Source organism: Eptesicus fuscus, chromosome 15 (genome assembly GCF_027574615.1).
Source record: "Eptesicus fuscus isolate TK198812 chromosome 15, DD_ASM_mEF_20220401, whole genome shotgun sequence".
In the NCBI taxonomy this organism is placed as follows: domain Eukaryota; kingdom Metazoa; phylum Chordata; class Mammalia; order Chiroptera; family Vespertilionidae; genus Eptesicus; species Eptesicus fuscus.
In genome coordinates this window covers 56,979,913-57,003,476 of record NC_072487.1, presented here as the reverse complement: position 1 = coordinate 57,003,476, position 23,564 = coordinate 56,979,913, and the positions used below count along the sequence as shown (strand labels likewise).

Here is a 23,564-nt window from a genome sequence, read left to right as displayed (position 1 = left end):
CTTTCTATAGCATCTCTTCCATCACAGGCTCCTGCCTTCAAGGAGCACCGAGCAATATTGCTGCTCTGAACACTAGCACTAGTGTTTAGGGGTCAGTGGGCATTTAAAAGTTAGTTGAACTAATGCAAGTTCACATACCATGTAAAATGCTTTAAGAACTGTGTGGATCCTAAACTCACAGAACTCCCATTGGTTTCAAGAGCAGACTCTGGCCTCAAAGGGTTCAGAGAGCATAACCCTAAATTTTCTGGATTCTCTTGGGAACCCATTGCAACATTGTCGTCGTCATGACTTTATCAACACATTTATTTTGAACTTGTTTAATTTTCAGCTTGTATTTTCTCATACATAACGAGTCAGTATTCAGGATACCTACACCCCTATAAGGTAGACCTCCGTTTACAAGAGAAATGCAGGCTCCGAGAGCCCAAGCCACCTCTCCAAGGCCACATAACTGGAACATTCTGGAACCAGGTTATCCAGAATCTGGAACCTGAGATCTTAGTATCCCTGAGCAAGTGAACTGTAGAGAGGGAAACTTCTGGGTTGGGAACCCAGGCTGAGATGCCCCCCAGGGAGGACCTGAGGCTACGTGCACCCCAGGCTCCTGGCCTTCTCTCATCTGCCAAGGAGTCACCCCAGGGGACAGCCAGGCCACCTGCTTGACCTGCTTCTCCAGAGCCCTGACCTTCCCAGAGGAAGCCTGGTCTTCCCAGAGCGGGGTCCAGCCATCTCAGTGAAACAGTCAGGAGCTGTCCTTAAAAAGGGGAATACAGCCCTACCATCCAGAAAACAAACCAAAACAACAACAAAAAACCGCCAAGAAGAAACCCGAGTGTGTTTGTTACCAGCGCTTTTTTTTTAGCAGAGAAATGCTTCAAAGTCTTGTTTATAACGCCAGACAAGCTTAGGCTGAGAAAAGCCAAGAGTTGGAATTTGGCCCAGGCCCCTCAAGCCCATTCCCTGTTTGATGGGGGCAGGGCGAGGCTGGGAGACCCTCCTGGGGTCCTTTTCAGAAGAGTGTCTGGGCCGTGGATGCTGACGTGATCTCTTTCTCCACTTCTCCTTTTTTTCATTTGCCTCCTCCACCCACTTCTGGAGCAGCTGATTGCTGTGGTTCCTTTTCATGTTGAACAAAAGAGACTACAGCAATCTTGAAACCCGAGCCGGGGACTGGAGGGCATTGACCGAGAGTAACCCCAGCTCTCTGCTGAGGGCTTCCCTCCTCCGCCTCCCTGCTGCCTTTCTCCCTCCTTCCCCCTCCTCTCCTCTCCTCCTCCCTCTCCCCACCTCCTTCTCTTGTCCTTCCCTGCAGAGCTCTGGCCCTGCTGGAAAGAATCCCAGGAACACTGACTGAAAGCACCCCCCGCCCCCCCCCCTCGCCCTCCCCGTGCAGGGCCTCTCCTGCCACACCCCTCTACCTGCTTGAAGGTGTTTCCTTAGCTTGGTCAGAGAGGCCTGACCCAGAGAATTAGTAAGAAACTGAGGATTCTGTCCTGTTCTTCCTCAATCCACAAAATAACACATTTCACTTGTTTTGTTCTTTAGACTTCAAGGTCCAGATTTTATTTTTCCTCCTTTCCTTTGCCCACCTCCCCACACCCAAAGGAAGCTCTTGGGAACTGGACAGACCACCATTTGCTCCTCTAGCCCAAACCAAGGAGGCTGAGTTCAGCGGATCACTTATTTTGGTCCATCTGGTAGAGACTGCAGCAGGAAAGCTCTCCTGGCCTTTTGCTGGAGAGTGAGTTTCAGTCTTCTCTGCAGGCAGCAGGGGCTCACACTTTAGTGACGGGCCCAGCTCCCTGGTGGCCGTGCTCTGGGACAGCATTCAGACCCTCTCAGGCACCTGTGGAAAACGGAGGCTCGTTAGCTCTTTCCCTAGGAAAGACTACTTTCACTTTCTTGATCTTGGTTTTCACAACAGCCTGCGAGCGTTAATAGTCCCATTTTATGTTTAGGGAAACTGAGGCCCAGAGAGATTCAGAGGAGGGGAAAAGTGAGGTTCATGGTTATGCAGTCAAGGAACAGCAGAGCTATGACTTGAATTCTGACATTACATCCAGTGCTGACTTCGTTTTACCCCAAGTGTACCTTTCAATACCACCGATGAGAAAACCTCCAAAGTCATCTTCTTATCCCACATTTTACAGATCAGAAAACTGAGGTCACGTCAACTCACTTGGGCCAAGTTAAATGGCTAAGAGACTGCCTTTTCCACTAAATGTTCCCTGTCTTGCCTCTAATAACTGGTCTTACCGGTCATCTTACACCTATGCTAACCCTTGTAGTGACCTTGTAGATATGATCTTTCCTGTTGATTCTCTGTCAAATGCTAGATTTTTAAATTCCTCAGTCAAGTTCTGAATAGACAGATCAGGCAGCTTCAACCTTTATCTCATAGTATCAGCAGAGATAATTCAACAATTCTGTCCAACTCAGGAATTCAGCCAGGCAAATATATAACATAGACACACACACACACACACACACGCACATGCACACGCACATTCACGCACGTGCACGTACAATAAAGCCAATGAAACCAGCCTTTCCTGAAGGTGATGATTATAGTAGCCATATTGAGTACCTTTCTCGGTGCCTGGCATTATCCTGGGACTTCAGCTACATTTTCTCATTTAACCCCCAGTGAGGGTTAATGCCCAGTGAGGTAAATGCCATTGTCACCCCATTGGTTCTGTTGACGTCTCCCCACTCCCTGCTTCCAGCTTGCACCACCCGGCTGGCTGTCTTCTCGACCTGGGCGGATGCAGCTGAGTGGGCTCAGAGAAACTAGTGCTGCCTTGATCTGGTTGGTTTCACATTCAGGTCCTGTCCCACTCTTCCCTAACCTCTGCGAGGTGAATTTACTTCTCCGTGATTGGCTGTTTCCCAGATCATCTCAGTTCACTGGTTAATTCACTCATTTGCGTTCATTCATTTCTTCACACACCCACTAGCTACTGAGTGCCTCCTCTGTGCCAGGCACCGCTGCATGCCAGGATAGAGCCCTGGCCCTCAGGGCACTTCCATTCCTCTGGGGAGAGAGGTGTGTGCTCAGACACCTGCACCTTGATCTGCGCGGTGCTCGAGGGAAAGATAGGATGCTATCAGGCCACAGAGGAAGGCCACCTAACCCAGCTATGGGTGGGGAAGTCAGGGCAGGCTTCCTGGAGGGATGAATCATGGCCCAAGTCATAAAGAAGGGATAGGCGTTCGCTGGGCTGAGAGGAGAAGGACGCTTTCAGACATCTGGCTTTCTCAGTATTCTTGGCTTCTCCGCTCATTTTCCTGCCGGCCACGTAAGGGAGAGAACTGAGACCAGAGATACAAAGCCAGCCCTCTGGCCTCACACCACATTCCTTCCTCTTCCTTCTCATCCTAATTTCTACCACACCATTGTTTCTCAACCTTGTCTGGAATCACCTGGGGAGTTGTATAAAATTCCGATGCCCGGGTCTTAGCCCCAGTTCTGATTAGGGGTTGGGGGGTGTGGCCCGGGCACTGGGAGTTTTGTAAAGCTCCCCCAGGTGAGTCTAACGGGAGCCAAGCTTGAGAACCTGTGCGCCACATCACGCTGCCTTTCCGTGTCCACGCCGGCTGCAGCTGCTGGTGGTGATGTGTGACTCTTAAGTGTCCACATGTGTGGTATCCACGTGACCAGAATGCAAATTCTTTGTGGCCAGGAGTCTTTGGCTTCCTTGCTGCTTCCCCACCCAGTGACCTCACGCCTCGGCACATGCCCTGCCAGGATGCGCTGACTGTTTAATCAGCTTCTTGGTTCTCATGTCTCGTCCAGGGGATTCACTGATAGGCGGTTGGAGTTTGATCACACCCAGCTGCTCTCATCCTCAGAGCCTGTTGACATAGCAGAAGAGTCTTATAAACACGATGAGCACACGCGCTGGTCTGGAGAGTGTTGCTCGTGACCTAGACCCGTTGCAAGGGCAGCCAGGGTCGGCCTCCCCGGCTTCAGCCGCCCTGCTCGGGAGGGAGGAGGCTGTTCTGAATTCCCCAGCACCCTGTCCACGTGACTGGTCAGTGACAGTCAGCCCATGTGTGTGTTCTGTCCTGGCCAGGGCTCAGAGAGGTCTGACCCCAGCGTGGAGCTTTTCCCTTTGTCCCACAGTGCTCAGTGTCTGGCTCCCATGCCACGCCCCCGGCGAAGCCACCAGTGTTCCTACATCCCTTCCTGTTTACCCCGACCACAGGGATGCCGGGACACCCCTGATGTCACCGTGTGTCCCTGGGAGTGTGATTCTGGGGATCCTGTTTACTCCTGGGATGTGGCCGGGAGGTGTCGTCCTGACACCGCAGGGCCCTTCTTGGACCTGCTCAGCTGAAAGGAAGTCTCCTGTGGTGCTGCCCAGATACTTCTGGAGCCTTCCTAGTCCTAATCCCATCTCCAAATATTTATTGTTCAGCCACCATATCCTGACCAGTAATTCTTCGGCAGGCCCTGATCGGGGCACTGTGACACAGAGGTAAAACACATACTGTGTGTCTCAGAGGCATAGTCTAGTGGATTTGGCATATGAATAAAACACCATTCCTAGAAGCCCAGTTCCCAGGACCCCTGCACAGAAGTCGGAGGGGTGCCTATTAAATTACAGATTTTAGGCCCCATTCTAGAGCCACTCTTCCAGGATCTCTGGGGAGTGGGCCCAAGCAGCGGCCTTTCAGCAGCACGCGTCCTAAGTGGAGCTCAGGTGCTCTGAGGTTTGACAACCACAGAGGTGAGCCTTCGGTAACAGTATCACGTCATACGTGATGGTGAGCACCACGCAGGTGGCCGTCTACAGATATCCCTGTTCCGAGGAGGACACTAACTTGGGCAAGAACGTGAGGAATAGCTAGATGTAGCCAGAGACTCACTTCTCTAGAGATGGGACCTGTGTTAAATTCCTTTCTATAATCTGCATTCCTCAAGTTTGCGTAAGCAGACACACTTGGACCGGACGGCACTGATGAGATCTGGCTGGGCTGCTGGGCCCTCCCACCGCGTCCCCACACATGAGCCCTCACTCCCAGGTGCAGCTCCTGTTCTCTTTAAGCCTCAGACCTCAGCGGGTTTTCAGATCTAACATGTTTCTCCTCAGTTAAGTGACTTGGTTTGCAGGGTTTGCCCCCTAGAGGTCGGGCAGTGCCTGGGCCCCTGGGCTGCAGGCTGCAGGCTGCAGGCGATGACTGCCCACCATGTGCTCATGATCAGCTGGCTTTCTCTGTGTTGGAAGAAGCTGGGTTATTAAGAGAGCGAGCAGAAGGAGAAGTGGACAATCAAATGAAACAGGGCAGGGAAAACGATGGTATTTTAGATTCGTAGGCCCCTGCCTAGTATCTTATCTGGTCAGAAACCTCAGTTTGGACATGAAGCTGAGGTTCAGGAAGATGATCTGAAATTCCCAAGAGGCACCATGTGCACAGCCTCCAACCCTGGGGACTAACATCTGCCTTTCTCGCCAGTGCTCTTTCTGCTTCACGACACTGGATCGGAGCATTCTCTAAATGCACCTGGAGGGCTTTTTTTTTTTAAGGGTATGAAATCCTGCAGCAATCCAAACGTTACTACAGGTGATTTTTTAAATATACACTTAGGTGTTTTCTTAAAGCGCCGCAGACCTGGGTTTTGAAGCTCCATATCACATGTTCCATGTTTGGAATTAAACTGAGACCATGTCGGTGGAAGCACTTTGATATGAGTAATGCTCCACCCCCGTGGTTCTCACAGTGGGTGCCCTGGCCCCGCAGCATCAGCGTCACCCGAAAGCTTGTTAGAAAAGCACATTCTCCAGCCTCCCCCCAAGGCCCCTGAATCAGGAACTCTGGGGATGGGACCAGCAAGCTTTGTCAACAGGCCCTGCAAGTGATTCTCAAGCCTGAGAACCGCTGCCCTTTTACGAGGAAATCAGCCCTGGGGCTTGAAGAAATACGACTTTAAGTACCTCTGATTTGAGCAATCTGAGATGCAGCGGGGAGGCGGGAGCACAGGGGTTAGTGCCACAGATCTCAGGTGGGATGGGTGAGATCCTTTGAAAGGCTTGTCTTTTCCTTGGAAAGCCAGGGCAGGCTGTGCGTGTGTGCACAGCGCTGTCGAGCCCAGGAGCCCATGCTGAGTGTGGCTCCCCACGTCTTCAGAAAGCAACCTTATCGTGTCCCTTCCCTTATGGCGAAGCTCCCGAACCTCGTTGCTCTGTGCGCTTACGCCAGAAGCCTGTGGATGTCCATCGGTTTAAAACGAGGCAATCGGTATTATGATAGTTTTCTCCACTAGCCTCATTGTGCTGACATTTTTTTTTTTTTTTGGAGTTACTTATTAAATGAAAACAAAACACCATTTCTCTGCAGGTTTGACTCTGCGGGATTTCCTGGTGGACAATGAAACCTTCTCTGGATTCCTGAATCACAACCTCTCTCTGCCAGAGCCTACTGTGGACAGAATGCTGGGGGCCGATGTCAGCCTTCGCGAGGTAAGCTGCCACCCGCGGCTGCCCCGGTGGGGCTGATGGCAATGGCATTGTTCGAGGGAGCCTGGGAAGAAATGAATCAGCCCCTGTCCGCATCATGGCGCTGAAGGAGGGCTTTAGCTCGAATTCACCTATTCTCACTTCCCTGCGCAGGCTGGCGTTGCCAAGCCGTTCAGAGAGTGGAACCTGCAGCCTGCTGTCAGGGGCCAGCTGGTTGAAATAAAACTGATTTCCTGCCTGTCAACTGGCATTTGTTGCTAACTTCCTCCTAAAAGGGGGATGGCTTTAAGTTAAGATGAATTAAGCATTTTCGTTGAAATCTCACAGTTCTGAGACAATAAGCAGGGTTGAGGATTATTGATCTGGAGCAGCTTTGTCAGCAGATTAAAAAAAAAAAACTTAATGCTTCCTTTAAAGAAAGGTATGTAAAGAGAAAATGTGGTTTTTTGTTTTTTTCTTCCTTTCTTAATTTATATAACAGGAAGTAATGTTAGTGTTTATATAGATTTTTAACCTTCCATTCTTAGAAGCCCTCCTCGGGCATCACTAGGTAGACAGCTCCCGTGGAGCGGGTAGGAGACCCCCTTGCATGGTTATTGATTTTCAGAGAGGCTACCCGTGTTTATTCTCTGGCAGAAAGGGGAACTGCTTCCTCACCCCGTCTCATGCCTGCATACTAGCTTGTCTTCACAGTAAGCAGAAGCAGTGCAAATGTTTATGCCTGAAAACAAGATCTTCGCTGCACATGCTGTTGAACTCTTAACATCAGAAAAATGTGCTTACCGCTCGCCCTGATGAAACTAGGAAAATATGCCTTGTGTTTAGCAATTGTGTGGTTGGGAGGTGGGCCAAAGGGAGCAGGCCTAGGAAAATAGCTGCGTTTAGCAGGATTTCCACTGCCCCCTGCCAGTTCCGTATCTGTCATGTCACGTCCGAAATGGGGGGTATGCTAAGTATGGAGGTGGCCCTTGAGTGGCGATAGATTCTCCATGTAGCCTGAACTCTTAAACACAGACACGAAAGGGAGGCCGGCAGCCTGAAGGCAAGGACAGTTAGAGAAAGGAGTCAGACTGGAGTGCACTTGGGTACCCGGTAGTCGGTGAAAACGTAGTGGAGACCGTGGCAGGCCAAGTGCTCTGCAGCGTCAGAAAGCTGCATGGGTTTTGTGAAGCTTGAGGTTCACCATCACAATAGGTTGTACTACAAGCAAGTCAAGCTGCACTGATTTAAACGAACGGGGAGGTAGTAACAGAGTAAGAAAGAGTCTGCATCATCCATTCGTTATTCCACAAACGTTACTGTTGGTAATGTAACAGGACTAGGGACCCATAAATGAGCAGGAAAAGCAAGGCCCCTCCTCTTATTGGACTTGCTGTCTAGTGGACAGTCAGGATCATACCAGAAGCTCAGTTTATGCAGGCCCAGAAAAGCTAATTAGTAAGTAAAAATGTGGCCAAGCAGAGGTTCTCTGGGGGGGGAGAGGGGGAGTCTGGTATAATGAACAGATAAGAATGACTTAGAACTGGTCCCAATGAGATGAAAAGCTTGGCTTGCTGGTACTCTGCTCCCAGGCAAGGAACACGAAGAGTTCCAAATTCTGAAATTGCTTGAAGAGTTCTTTGCATCCGTTAATTATCTGTACCTACAAATAAATAGAATAAATGCTTCTTTTTCTATAATTCAGCCCAACCCCTGTTGAACATATTGTAAGTTCTAAAATAATGAGAATGTTTTTCTCTAATAAAAGTGGTTTCAGGAGTTCACACTCTAGATTCCTAGTCACCGAATCATGTGTCCCACTTTTGAGAAAAGACTTGGACTCAGGATTTCCCTTCTCAAGGACAGGAGAGTGGGAGATGGACGATGAGTCCAACACAACATGCAAGTCTTCGGTGCCCTGGAAGATCGTGCCTGGACACAGTCCGAAGTTCATGAAAGAGACCCGGTGCATTGGACTTTTGCAGGGGTGTCCGTTCTTCAGAGCTATGTCGATGTGAAGTCGCCCAAAAGGCTTCAGGGACCCACCTTCCCATCTTTGTAACCCAGTCCTGCTTGTCTCTCTTTGCATGAAATGCTTCCAGGTCTTTTTGCACGGCTACCAGTTACGTTTGACCAATCTGTGCAGTGGATCAAAGTTAGAAGAGGTGATCCAACTTAGTGACCAAGACGTTTCCAGTCTTTGCAGCCTGCCAGGGGAGAAGCTGGATGCCGCAGAGCAGGTGTTTCTTTCCAACTTGAACATTCTGAAGCCCATCCTGGTGAGTAGGCGTGCTGTGTGGACAAGTTTCAAGCACTAATTCTGGTGGAATGTGAAATTTTTCCTTGGACAATGTGACTTTGTTTTTGTAGAAACATAGAGCTGGCTGGGAGTCAGTGGTATTCTAACTGTTCTTGCAAACTTTTGGGCTATCTCCCGAAGGGTAAACGGAGGAAGAGTGAGTTTGGGTGTGGCTCTGAGGCTAAGCCCAAGGTCCCTTGTGCCTGTTTCAATCAGAGAAGACCTGTTTTTCTGAAAAATTAAAATTTGAGATTATATGAGTTCATTTGAAGAAAGAGTTCTCCACATTTTTTTTTAAAGGCTCAAAACCATTGTTGGCAAGAGAGAGATCTATTTATTTTAAAAAGCCTATCAGAAGGGAGACACTGTGAGCTGTCACAGTGGTTAAGCCTTGGAATTGGATGGAAGCACATTCAATAATTAGCTTAACCAGTGACAAAATCGCATTTACCCCCCTCCCCGCGAATGCCAACAAGGTCTAGGAATCAATAGTTCAGAAAAGCAGTCCATGAGAATACTTGTTCATTCTTATTCAAAGAATGGGGGATGAACTTGAGCATTTTGGTCTTTGGAGTGTTGTGTATAGTTCCAGAACAGGTGCATTTCTGGGGGTTTTGTGGGATCTCTGGGGAATTGCCCCTCCCAACAACATAACTTAACATCCAGTGTTCTTACCAGATAGCACTTCGATTTGTCTGTAGTTTCTCTTAAAACCAGGGAAAGAGCCCTGGAAGAAAGATATGCCTGGAAAGAGATGTTCCTCATTGAAATTGGAATCCTCTAGGACTTTGTGCCACCTAATTTCTCTATAGAGAGATGGGTCCTCCCAGACTGGCACATGGTTTACTTTCAGTCTGAGCTACAACATAAACCCTAGTCCTGACCTGGAGTTTCTGATTATGGGCACAGTGAAGGAGAAATTTTAGTCTACTTTATGAGAGTATTTAAAGAAAGTTTGAAATGTTCCCATAAACACTTGGTAACATGCATTGGCATGAGGAAAGCAAAATTGTGCATCATATTGAAAATATATCCACATGTCACTTTATTTCATAGTAGAGTCCCTGAAAAATTTCTGTGTAGATAAGACTTTTATCAATTGAAAAGGGTTTTCAATTACATTTTTATTATTTCACAGACATTCTGTCTTCTATTTCTAGTTGGCGGTGACTTCCAATGCATTAGTAGTAATCCCTCCCAGTCTTCTCTTCTATAAATAAACATATTCATTCATTCAATAAATATTTACTGAGCCCTGATCTGTGCCATGTACTGGGCCAGGGAGGCCGTGCTGAGCAAGGTACGACGTTCTCCGAGCTTCCCTGCAGGTGGGGGAGTAGATGGGCGAGACCAAGCAAGGAGCAGATGCTCTACAGAGCGAAAGCCCCTCTGCTCGGTGCTGTGCAGGCCCTGATGCGGCCTCTTCATCCAGTCCTTGAGGATCAGGAGAGAAGCACCCTCTAGGTTGAAACCAAAGAGGTTAGCCGGGAAAAGAACAGGAGAAGAATGCTCCAGGCAGAAGATATGGCCTCTGTATGCATCTGGAGGGGAGAGAGGAGGCGGTGGCATGTAGAGGACCTGCACATGGTTGAGTAGCTCTGAGTGGAGTGGATCTAGCCTATGGGGAGTTTGATGGGAGAAGGAACGTAAGGCAGGACACTGCGGAGGTGGGCAAAGATGAGCTGATCATGTTAGGCGATTGGGCCTCATCTTTAGAGTAAGGGAACCACTAAAAGACTCTAGAGGGTGGATGACTTGAGGTGAACACAAAACAGAATAAATCTGTGGATTTGAATGACTGTTGGAGCAGGACTCACACCAGTCCATCTAGCCCTCCTAATGTGCTCTCCCTTCCCTTTGATTCCGCCCCCCCCCCCCCCGCCCCACAAACATTGACGGGGTGTCTCGTTATTATGTGCCAGGAACTATGCTGAACACTGAGCTGAAATAAAACACCAGCCCAGAAATTAAAGCCAAATTGCCTTTTAAATTTTCAGTCTTTTCTAATTTAGCTATTAAGCTAGTGAGGAGAGAAAGAAAATAATGAAGTTATCTGTTAGACCCAGAAAGGAGAGGACACAATGGCCTTTGTCCTTCTGGGGACAGCACTACAGAATGTCATGTTTTTAGGAACTGTCACTGTGTTGTGGTGAAAACATTTTATAGGAGTAGGTGGGAGCTTTTGAGTAGCACAACAAGCGTTTGTGTATTCTTCCTGTAATGCTATTACAGTCTTTAGTTATGATCTAAAAATATTGAATAATGCATGAATTCCTGTTTGCTCAACACAGAATGTACAGTTCTTCACTAAAGGTTTTCTTTTTCCTCTTTCCACCCCCTTTCCTTACTTCATACGAGAAAATCACTTGCCTCCAGTGGTCAGTAGGGACCTGTATGAGTTCATAGCCAAGGGGGTGTTTTTGGTTAGGAGAAATAATACTAGGAATTCCAAACTGAATTATTTACTGGAGTTCTTTGGAAAAGTGATTTGGCAAGCTTTGCCGGCCTTTGTCAAACAAATCTGAGCAGGAAACCACAGTTAATATTAGTGCAGGTACTTGGTTCTCAGACTTCATTTTGTGGCCTAGTTTCAAGGCTGTTTCCTGGGGTTAATGTTATTCAAGGAAGTTACGTCTTTCAGATCTGATATATACTCAGCCCACCCTTATGCTCTTTGTCCTTCCTTCATCCCTGCCTTATTTTCTTCATTTCCTCCTCCTCTTGCTTATCTTTCATTGAATTAAAAAGAAAAATTATGCCCTGGCCAGTGTTGTTCAGTTGGTTGGGCATCCTCTCATGCACCAAAAGGTTGCTGCTTCTATTCTTAGTCAGAGCACATGCCCGGGTTGCAGGCTTGATCCCCAATAGGGGGCATGTAGGGGCAGTTGATTGATGTTCCATTCTCACATCAATATTTCTCTCTCTCATCTTCTCTCTCTAAAAATCAATAAGATCAAGTAAAACTATCTTGTGTTTAAACTCATGGTTGTGAATGGTTTTAATTAACTTGTTTATTTTCCATAGAGATTTCAGGTTTACATTTGAGTTTAAAAACCAAGTTTTTTTTTTTTTTTTTTTTCTCATTCCAGTCAGGACTAGACTCTATATCTCCCTTCCTGAGCCAGGAGCTGGCTGAAGGCACAAAAATGTTGCTGGATAGTCTCGGGACTCTGGCCCAAGAGGTAAGTTGTGTCTTTCCAGCACCAAGAGGCAGACCATCCTCTGTCGCTGTTTTTTTGTTTGTTTTTTTTTTTAACCCTAAGTTGACTAACAAGGTTTTTTTTAAATTTAAATATCATATGAAATGTACAAGCAGTGTTAGAGGCACCGGTGATGTTTAAAGTGATGTGGTTTGATCTCCTTACTATAGAGATGAAGAAACAGACTCATGGATGTCTCAGAGCTAATTAGTGGCTAAAGGCCCCATATCTAGTCTAGAACTTTCTTCTATTTTTATTCCCAACCCTTGCTAATAACTCCTTTGGAAAGAGGCTCCCCCCACTCCTCCCCATGTGCTGCATTTGTCTTACCAGCAACTTCTCCGTATTTCTTCTGCGGTTGCAAGGCTAGATACTCTTTTTACCAAAATATTTGTTTGCTAACTAAAGGGAATAATGTGGATATCCCTAAATCACATCTTTCCCCTGTAAACATCTGGCCTCTGGGGTCCCGCTTTGGGCATATAGTCTCTTGATGAACATTGAGTTGAGCCCACAGGTTGACAGATGTGTAAGAAGAAGCTTTGTCATAGGATCCGAGGGCCTGTAGGTGGTCACAAAAGCAGTTCACCTTTCCTCTGCCTCCCGGCCAGTGAGTGCTGCCCTTTTCTGACACCCAGCCTTGTTGCAGATGAGACTTGGGGAGGAGGGGTTGTCTGGAGCCCAGTATGTGAGGAGCTGAGCCCAGTGGGCAGAGGGCAGAGGGCAGGGGACATTGGATAGGACTGACTTGTGGGGACATTTTCTCAGACTTGGTCCAGCCTTATTTTGAGTTGCTTCTCTAAGTCATTTTTTGGTGTTTCTCAAATATCAATTTTTTTTTTTTCTGGGAATAAAAGTATTGCATGTTCACTGTGGAAAATGGGTAATGTTTGGAAAATATAGAAAACACCAATATTAAGCAGTCACCCCTTTAGTATGTTGTTTTTGGTTCTTTTTTTTAAATTATACTCATGTGTGTCTGACTGAAGAGGCTTGGTTTTTGGGTCCCTTTCAGGGAAAGAAGCCCCTTCCAGCTGCCATTGGTTATTTCAGTTATGAATGCCGGTGATCTTTCTGTAAGGGGAGAAGCTGGGTCACCTGGGGTTCTTCCAGGAGACATTGCCGGGCAAGTCCATAGCCTTTTCTCTAGGGTCCCGTTAGCTGACATTGACGTGCCCTGACCTGACTACTCCTCCAGGTCCTCACCCAGCCGTACAGAAAGTAGAGCAGGGACTGCGACATGGGAGGCTGTCTCTAAGCTCAGGGTCTGGGTACAGCTGTTTCCTCTTACATCACTGGCCTGCCTTTTGTCGGGGGTTAAAAAAAATAATAATTAAAAGCATGTGATGTTCCCACTGCTGATGTGGCGAAACTCTCCAACTGAGCAATATACATTTTTCTTGGCAGCTTGCTCCCTGGTCCAGGGCAAGCAGGGGCCATCTGCTCCTTTCCATGTAAAACCTTCAAGTCACTTCGACCACAAGTTACCCATTGTCTAACTTGCTATTTCTCTGGGACAGCTGGGAGAGGATAAATCAATAAATAAATGCCCTTGTTTATCTGTTCAGTGTTTGGGGGAAAAGTTGGTTGTCTTGACTAGAGCACAACCCTTGAAGGAAAAGGGAGCTAATATTTTCTGAGCAGCTCCCCTGGTTAATTCAGTTTCACTCAATTTTCCTGCACAATCCATGTGACAAATATGAATGGGTCTTACTGTGCCCATTTTATAGATGACGGACTCAGAAAAGTTAGAGAACTTGCCTACAGTCATCTAATTGGTAAAACTGGGATTAGAACCCAGGATTGTTGGACTCCAAAGTCTATGTTCTTGCTTCTCTAGCCCACTTGTTGTCTGATGAACTCTGATGGTAACTGGTATCAAATAGGAAGGAGACTCGTTAAAGAGAGAAAATATAAACAGGACTTGGCAGTTGAGTGGACGTAGTTGAGTCAAAGCTGACGTGAGCTTCATGTCTGGGTGACAGGGGACAGGGAGGCTGTGCCTGATAGGATTGGGAGGCAGGGCAGGGAGCAGTGTATGTGATCCACCCAGCACCTACCAGGGGCCTGGCATCGCTAGATGTTGGGACTCATCAGTGAACACAGTAACTTCCCTGTTCTCCTGGGTCTCGGGTCAGGTGGGAGACAGGTCGGTGTATGATGTGATCACAGGGATACGTGCAAGGAAGAAAAATAAAGCAGGCAAGGGAGACCATGATGAAGTGTTGTTTTAAAGGCAGTGATTAGGAAAGTCCTCTCTGATACGGTGACAGTTGAACTGGCAGGAAATGTCAGCGTTTCAATGGAGAAGGAAGAGCACTCCACAGAGGAGGAACCACAGATACAGAGACCCTTGTGTAGGGCACGATGAAGGAATGTGTTTAAAGACCAGGAAGGAGGCTGGTGTAGCCTGAACAAAGTGAGCAAGTGAGAGGGTGGTTGGAGGTGAGAGGGCAGTTGAAGGTGAGAGGCCCGAGGAGGAGGTGAGAGGCCAGAGGAGGAGGTGAGAGGCCAGAGGAGGAGGTGAGAGGTCAGAGGAGGAGGGGAGTGCCACGTAGGCCTGGTCGGGCTGAGTGAGATGGGAGGCCAGCAGAGGGCTGGGAGCAGAGGGGCGGGCATGACATGACCTAGCGTCTGAGACTGTTTGCGTTCTGGCTGTTAAACTGAGAAGAGACCCGAGACCATGGTGGGGGCACAGGGCAGTGGGTTGAGAGGCAGCAGGTCAGTCAGCCATTCACTCACTCCAGGGAAGATCAGACCCCACCTTTCGGGGGCTGTGCGTGGGGGTGCTTCACCGAGGAGTGTGGACTGTGCCCCTCAGACAGGTGCTGGGAGGGCCCCGTGTAACCTCGTCACTCACAGTGCCTCCGTGCTGGTTTCACGTGGAGGCAGAGTGTTCTTCTGGTTGGGGCACGGCGGGAGGTGGCGGTGAGGCCGCCTGTGGGAAGAGAAGCGAGGGGCTTTCACTATTATTTAAAGATCTCCATGGCCGTTCCACTCGCGGACAAAAGGGAAAGTGGTCTGGCCGTCTCTCCCTCCCTGTCCGTACACCTCATGCAGCTTATGAAAAGGTAAAGTGAGGAAAAGCTGGCCACCTGCTGGCTCTCCCTCTCTGGAGGGACAAACGTTTGTGACATCTGACACCTGTGCCTGGCTCCCCTCTGGGGGCAGGAGGCGGTCAGGATCTATAGGACCATGTCACTCATGGGAACCAGCAGGCTCCGTGAGACAGAAACCTGGGGGCGTGGAGTCCGATTCTAGGCCTCCTCTGAGGCGTGTGCAGGTCCCATAGTCCCCCTCCCCCCCCCCCCCCCCCCCAGCTGGTCTTCCAGGTGGTGGAGGACATGCAGTGACTTTACAAGGAAATGAGGGATCTGTTAATGATGTACTGTGAAATGTGTGGAAATACAAAGTGCTCCATAAATATTTAATTATAAGAGCACTGGGGCCAAGAACTCCACAAGGTGCGGGAGTCCATTTGTATGGGAGACAAAGCCCTTGTCGAGGGGAAGTCAGACACAGCCCCTGGCTGCCTGGAGCGTCTGACTCACCGCTCGCGGGGGCTGTTCTGTGGCAGGGGCCGCTCTGGTGTGTCATGTGATTTATTCCTCGCCACCACACTGTCATCGTCTTGATGATAAGTTGGGCCTTAGAGGGGTGACTCTTGTAAGGCTGTAAGCTAATGAGAGACAGAGCTGGGGTGCAAACTCAGGTCTCCCATCTCATGCTCTTCCATCACCCAGCACTTAACTGAGACGAGGATGGGGCGGCACACACAGTCACTTTTCTCCCGAGGGGCGGGGGGCCCCTTAGTTTCCACACTGAGGTTGGGGGTGTTTTAGAAATGAGTCAGTGATCGAGGGTGTGAGCAGTTCCTGATGTATGTATATGAGCACGTAGCTGTTCAGAGAAAGCATTCTCTCCTCCACCAGAAGATAATCAGAATGAAATAATGCCCATTGCCAGCGGCCCCACTCACTGCCCAGCTGTGCTTCTCCCATCTTTACTGTGCCTGGGGATCACCTGGCATCTCATGAAAATGCAGGTTTGAACTATAACAGGTAGATCAGGTCTGCATTCAAGACCTCTCAGAGTATACAGATGCCGCTGGTGGTAAACCACAACCCGGGTAGCATGGTTCTGGCATCCCCCTCACAGGCTCTGAGGAGATGAGGTCATATAAGATGTGTTCTGGGATGTGGCTTTGGAAAGGTGAGAAAATAAGATGTTTTTTTCTCTTTTCTGTCTCCCACCCTTGCTCTACCCTTTTCTCCTCCTCCCTCACCTTTCCCTCCTGATCCCTGACCTCAGCTGTTCAGCATGAAGAGCTGGAGTGACATGCGGCAGGAGGTGATGTTTCTGACCAACGTGAACAGCTCCATCTCCTCCACCCAGATATACCAGGCTGTCTCCCGCATCGTCTGTGGCCACCCCGAGGGTGGGGGCCTGAAGATCAAGTCCCTCAACTGGTATGAGGACAACAACTACAAAGCCCTCTTTGGAGGCAATGGCACCGAGGAGGATGCTGGCGCCATCTATGACAATTCTACAAGTGAGTGTCTGTGCAGGCCCAGGCCCTGGCCCCAGGCACCTTCATTGTAGACTCAGGCAGCCCTGTGTCCCCTCTCCCTCATGCTAACCCTCATCCTCTGGTGCAGCATTGGATGTGCATGTGTCTGTTTGCTCACCACACTGAGCACCTAGAGCCTAGCGTCTTTTCCTGGTTAGCTACCCGTCCCCACTGCTCGGGGCCAGGCACGTCTCAGGTACACAGTGTGTTTATCAAGTGAATGAAATAGTTGAAAGCCAATTTCCCAGTTTTCTGGGAAACGTAGGAGTGTGGTTCCCAGAATAATGAAGGCTTTTCTCCCCTCTCCCTCTCCTCTCTCCTTCCCCTTGAGATATGCTTTATCATAAAAACTTAAAAAAAAAAACACAGCAGTTATAATAATAACAACATAAAGTCAACCTGGAGGGAACATTTCCTATGCATCCTGCTTGTTAGCTCATTCAACCCGTATGGTAACCATTCAAGGAAGGTTTTATAGCCTCACATTCTCCAGCCTCAGAGAGGTGAAGTGACTTGTTCAAAGCCACACAAGCCTAACTAATCCACAAGAGCCAAGATTATGCCCAGATCCCCCCCCCCCCCCCCCCCCCGCCCCCGCCCACCCCCGGTAAACCACACAGCCTCGGAAATACCTGTCTGTGATGGCGTGTGTCTCCCATCAGGCCCGGGCGTTTGATCAGGTGTTTGTTTTGGGTCTTAGCTGCGAGGCGGTGTTAAAGAACCTTGTAACTCCATATCTGCTGCTCACACCCGGGCAGTTTGGATGGCAGCGAGGAGCCAGTGTTACAGTTTTAAACAATGGCATCCTTTCCTTTGAAAACTTGATGCAAGCGAGGCTTTCTCCATTTCCAACCGCAGGTGTGTCTTTCAGACAGCGAGTGAGGCAGCTTTTTGTGCATTACTGTAACCCAAGAACCTCTCCTTACCGCTGGAGTAAAGCCCTCAGACAGCCCAGTTGCTTTGCAAGCCGGAGGGGATGGCGTTACAGGCAGTTTTCTGAAATGCCATCCCCTCTGCTCCTCGCTTTGCAAGTCAACCCAAGGGAACCCTCATTTTCCCAGCAGGTGGACTTGTGAGCAAATCCTCTTTTTAAAAAAAATTATATTGTCTTTGCAGCATGTAGAGGATACTTGGTATCTAAAAGGACCTGGAATGAAATTTAAAAACATGATTAGGAATCTTTCTGGAAAATCAAACCCTAGTGTCTGGTTTAACTTCAGACTTCTCAGGTTAAGGATTTTTTTTTTTTTTTTTTTTTACATTGGTTACTTATATTTGTGATGAGACCTTTTAATGAAAGGGAATTGTTTTTTATTTATTTTTAATAAACCTTTATTGTTGAAAGTATTACATATGTCCCCCCTCCCCCCCCCCTGCCCTGTGGTAATTATTTGATTTTTATGTGAAAACTAAATTCTGAGTTCAGCCCTGTGTTTTCAATGAAAACAAATTGGCGAGGGTCGGCATGAGAGTATGAATCTAGGGGTATGCAGGCTTGTTTTGTAGTGTAGATCTGTCTCCATTGTGAGCGTCCCATAATCAGTGTTATAATAAGCTCTGATTATTTATCAAGCATTGTTCTAAGGGCTCTCCAGATAGCTGTAATGCACTTTATTTTTACAGGGGAGCAAACTGAGGCTCAGACCGGCTATTATTTATTATGTAGCTATTAAGTGGTAGAGCAGGGATTGAACCCAGGACTGTCTCTCTGGCTCCAAAGCCCTGCTAGTTCCCACAGGTCTGTGAGCACGCATGTGAACATCTGCCTTTCATCGTCACAGGTCCTTACTGCAATGATGTGATGAAGAGTTTGGAGTCCAGTCCTCTCTCCCGCATCATATGGAAAGCTCTCAAGCCTCTGCTTGTTGGGAAGATCCTGTATACACCTGACACTCCAGCCACGAGGCAGGTCATGGCTGAGGTAAGCTGGCCAGGCCCAGGATTTTCTCTCCAGAATCCTGCTGGAATCGCAGGTGGTTCCAGATGGAGTATATTGAGCAAATCCTGACTCTTCTGGGATTTCCAAAGAGTGAGAACCTGGGGTCTGACCCAGGCCGGGGCTGACTGTTGAGGTCCGGCTCTCCAGCCTTGGGTATTTGAATCGGCGCTGCCGGCAGGCACTTCCTGGGGATGGGAAGGGCTGAGAGAGGACTGAGAGAGGGTGCTGGGATGAGCATCTTTTCAGGGAGCAGCTGCATTTCTCATGTCTCTGCCTCTTTTCTTCCTGCTCTCCCTGGCTCCCCTCCTCACTCCAGGTGAATAAGACCTTCCAGGAACTGGCTGTGTTTCATGATATAAAAGGCATGTGGGAAGAGCTTAGCCCCAAGCTCTGGACCTTCATGGAGAGCAGCCCAGAAATGGACCTTGTCCGGGTGAGTGTCCTTTGAAGACCATGTGCCTGCTTGATGCTAGAGAGGCGAGTTTCTAGTCACTTACCCAGAAGTGGCTTAGATGAGAACTCTTCACCTTTAACTAGTGTAGACGTGTTGAGCTGAGCTCAAGCCACAGGGCTGTCACCTTTGTAGAGCTGCAGGTGATGGAGCACAGGTAACCCTGTTTCTTGCACATCAGCATCCATGCGTCTGGCGGTCAGACATCAGTTTCCTAAGAGCCTGAGGGCTGGTGTTTGGAGCAAGCGTTTGGACCCTGGCTGTTTTCATTTCTGGCTCTAGAGCCAGCTTCGCCTTCTTGTGTCTTGGTAGAACTTGGACCTGGGTGTGGGAGCAAAGGGCTACTCTGACCCGTAGACAGGTGCGAGAGACCTGCTCTGAGGAGCCACCATTACCACATGGAGGCCAACTGCACTCGGTGCTTCCGCTGCACTTGAAAGGGATTAGTGCTCTGGAGACAATTGGATTCAAAAGCAGAGGAGTCTGAGCAAGAACAGAGTATCTCCTCTGCTCGAGCCCCAGTGCCATTTAATCACATCATCCCTGCCTTGGGCTGAGCCAGGATCATTAGGCTGTTTTCTGTCTCCACGTACTGGAGGCGCTTCCTTTCGTGTCTGCTGCCATTAAGAAGCAGGGATGGATTTTGCCAGGTTTCTTGTCTTGACACATCATCGATCAGAGGGGCAGCTGGGTTTGAGAGCTGATACCTATCTGGAAGGAACTTTCTCAGGCATAGGAGTGTCCCCAGATGCCCTGGGAGGGGCAGTACCCAGGGGGCCTTCCCCTGATGGCAAAGCTGGAGTCATCTTTGTTGTGCTGGTCTTGTTATCTATGCAGAATTCTTACCTTGGGGCCTTTCCAAAACCAAGGGACTTTAGTGAGAAAAACATGAGCAGCCGTTTTTATGGATTTACTGAGTAATTCCTGACTCATAATAGTAACAGCTCATGCCCGTCAAGCATGGTTCTCACTTGGGCTCCAGTCTTCTCTGTGAAGGGATTCTGTGGCGCAGCCATGCACGGTGACTGGACCTCGTGCGATCCCAGGCCTCTTCTCCCTGGTCCCCTCCTGGGAACCTGCACTTCTCCCTTTGGACTTCTCTCCTCCCGAGTCAGAGGATCCCACGAGTGGGAAGGGATTCCGTGAGTTTGGGTCTGGAGGCAGGTAGATGCTTTTCTTGCTCTTACATGGAGAGTTTGGCCTGGATGTTCCAGCAGCTCCAGGCTCCCAGTTCTTTGGGACAAAGCCTTGTACACGTCACTGTGGCATCCATTTAGGGATCCTGCTGGGAGGCCCCAGGATGTGCAAGAGGGAATGTGGGAGCTGTGGCTGGGGAGAAGGCATGGCGTGTGGTTTGGAGGACCCTGACTTTAGCTCCAGGGGACCCTGAAAGGGCTTTACGCAAGGGGCGATGTAGATGTCTTACTCCGATGTGACACGTGGATGAAAGAGGGGCACGATGGAGGCAGAGACCAGGAGGGAGGCCAGCCACGTGGGTGGCCAGGGTCGGCAGGAGGTGAAGCCTGAGGGCTGCTTGAATGTAGAGGGTGAAGGACAGGGAGGCGTTAGGGGGATTTTTGACTTCTGGCTGGTGGATGGTGGGGATGTCCATTAGGCTGACAGATATTGGGGCCTGGAGAGCAGGGGTGGTTTGGCTGGAAACTGACTAGGGACTTACCAGCCTGTGGGTGGAAATTGAAGGAGCCTCCTCTGACTTTCCTTTCTCTGTGAAGGAATGTTTGTTTCACACTCCAGGCTTGGGCTTCTCAAACTCTGTACCCACCACAGCCTCATGGAGTCTGGTATATCAGGCAGTGCCTGAGGTCTCTGCTGTTGTTGGAGTAGCTCTTTCCTTCTTTTGCTCTATTTCCCTCTCTCTCTTCTTTCTCCCCCTTCTCTCTTTCCCTCCTTCCTGTCCTCCCTTGTTTCTTTCAGCTTTTATTGAGGTGTAATTAATAAGCAAAAAGTATATATAAAGTGAACAACTTGAGGTGCTACTTTGTGTACCTCCATTCCACACACCCTCAGGGATGTATCCTACAGACATCATTTTCAAAGGAAGAAGGCACTGTAGGACAGAAATGTTATTGCTATAATAATTGTAAAATGATCACCACAATTGGTAGCATATGCATCATCTCACGTAGTGATTGCTTAGCAAATTTCAATTCGAGAGTATGTACCTTTGAACTCAGATTGCATAACTAGAACTTTGTACGCTTTGATCTCCCCATCTCCCCCACCCCAGCCCCTGGCAACCACCATTCTACTCTGTGATAGCTCTTATCTTTCTGCTGTCCGGGGCTCTGTCTGCACCCATTGCATCACCCCACAGATCCAGAATCACTTCTCTGTTGCATCATGGAATCCACCGATACTAAACAGTTCTCCTTTTTAGCTGCTCTTTGCCACCTTCATCTCAAGACCCTGCTTTCTCCCTGGCTACCACTCCTCAGAGTGAAATTAGGTCCCCGGGTCCCCTCATGTACCCTAGAATGGCCATGTGGTCAGGGGATTTCACTGGGCTCACCTCTCTAGTCTTGCTTCCTTGTCAGTACTGTTCAGAATCCACACTGGGCAGGGCAGGTCTCACCCCAAACACCACATGTCTCCACTCAGCCCTCATTCGTTCAGTTCAAGTCTCCGAATAAAGTTGTTTCAGAATTTGTGAGGTACAATTTTGCATCTATTTATTTTAACAAAAATACATATATTACTGATGACAGTATAAATTGATATTCCCTATTGGAAAGCAATTTGGGATGAAAATTGCAAGAAGCATAAAAAATGTGCTACTTTGTGTACCTCCATTCCACACACCCTCAGGGATGTATCCTACAGACATCATTTTAAAAGGAAGAAGGCACTGTAGGACAGAAATGTTATTGCTATAATAATTGTTATTGTGACAAATTAGAAATAGGCTAAACGCTTAGCAGCATGAGAACAGTCAGTGAAATTATAGTAAATATAATCTATGAAATCATTATGCTTCCATTAAAATAGTAAATATGAAGCCACGTGGGGAAAACAGCTCATGTTAGTGGAAATGAGACTGATTTGGGAAGTAGCCATCGCCAGCTGGTGTGGTTCAGTGGTTGAGCATTGACCTATGAACCAGGAGATTACGGTTCGATTCCCTGTCAGGGCACATGCTCAGGTTGCTGGCTTGATCCTCAGTAGGAGGCGGGCAGAGGCAGCTAATCAATGATTCTCTCTCATCATTGATGTTTTAATCTCTCTCTCTCCTTTCTTCTCTGAAATCAATAAAAATGTATTAAAAAAGAAAGTAGCTGTGGGTTGAGCACCAAATTACGTTTTCCTGTTTTTCCACATTTACCCACGTTGGGGGCCGACCAGCTAGGGAGCAAGAAATGGAGGATAGGCCTCCTTTGCATCATGACCCATGTGTCTTGCAGTTGGGAAAGATCATATTTTACTTGGATTAATAACGGTATTATTTTCCCAGACTAAACAGCAAAAGTGGGATTGTCTTCATTCAGACTAGAGATGTGGTCTGTATGAGGAGTCATCAGATGGGGTCTCAAGAGAGGAAAGTAATTCAATGCAGTTGGGAAGGTGCAGTAGAATCAGAGAGCCCATGTTTTATATCCCGACTTTGCTAAACTTTGCTACTTATTAGGGACCTTATGTTAGGGACTTGACGGCTCTAAATGTAGGTTTTCCCATCTGTAAAATGGGAGCTATTAAAGGTACCTTCATCGTGGAGTTGCGTGAGGCAAAGCGGATAAATAATTCAGTATAGTAACTGCAGAGTAAGTGTGGTTACTGTTGTTGCTGTGGTTACTGCTGCTAAGCTAGGTGGTTTGGTACAGTGGAAAACATAGGGACTCTGCATTCACACTGGTCTGGCTTTGAGTCTCAGCTCCATGGCTGTTAGCATTGTGACTTAGTCTTGGTTAAAATCATACTCATTTATTGCTCAACCCCAACATTCTCACCTTTAAAATGGGGACACTGTTATTTAACTCGCAGTTTTATATCTGTGAAGATAAATGAAGGAGACCACGTATGTGAAGGGTTTTGTAATGTTTGCTGCTTGTGATTTCCCATTGAAATGGCAGACACTCCTGAACAGCAGGGGCAATGACCACTTCTGGAAGCAGCGCTTGGCCGGCTTAGACTGGACAGCCGAAGATATCGTGGCGTTTCTGGCCAAGTACCCAGAGGACGTGCAGTCAGAGAACGGCTCTGTGTACACCTGGAGAGAGGCTTTCAATGAGACCAACGGGGCGGTGCAGACCATAGGTCGCTTCATGGAGGTGAGGGTCTGTTCTGTGGAGCATTTAGAAAAGGCCATGCTGTGTTTTCCCCCCTCTGAGATGGTGCAGTAAGTCAGATTGGGGGGATGTTTAGGAATAATGTACAGACTTATTTACAGCAGTGTCCTCAAACCTAACATAGGACTTGGTGTACAAAAGGCACTCAGTAAATGTCAGTTGAATGATCAAATACGTAAATAAACAAGTCTAACTCGAGCTTTTTTCTGTCTGACCCATGAGTGTTTCTATGAAATTTATCTGAAATCTAATCAGACAGATTACATTTTAAAAAATTTAGTCTTAAAAATGATGTCACTTAATAGGGACAAGTTTATTCAAGTTTATTTATTTGGTTAGTTGTTAATGACTCAAAATTGTT

General features: G+C 48.2%; 1 protein-coding gene across 1 annotated transcript in view; it reads left to right on the top strand.

Annotated features, from left to right (window-relative positions):
• Nucleotides 1-23,564, top strand: part of ABCA1 (ATP binding cassette subfamily A member 1) — a 112,039-nt gene that overhangs the window by 43,181 nt on the left and 45,294 nt on the right. Inside the window, exons 6-12 of the mRNA XM_008141836.3 lie at nt 6,346-6,467; nt 8,546-8,722; nt 11,832-11,924; nt 16,254-16,494; nt 18,294-18,433; nt 18,768-18,884; nt 22,988-23,185. Coding sequence (XP_008140058.2) covers nt 6,346-6,467; nt 8,546-8,722; nt 11,832-11,924; nt 16,254-16,494; nt 18,294-18,433; nt 18,768-18,884; nt 22,988-23,185 — 1,088 coding nt within the window. The remainder of the gene's footprint in view (nt 1-6,345; nt 6,468-8,545; nt 8,723-11,831; nt 11,925-16,253; nt 16,495-18,293; nt 18,434-18,767; nt 18,885-22,987; nt 23,186-23,564) is intronic.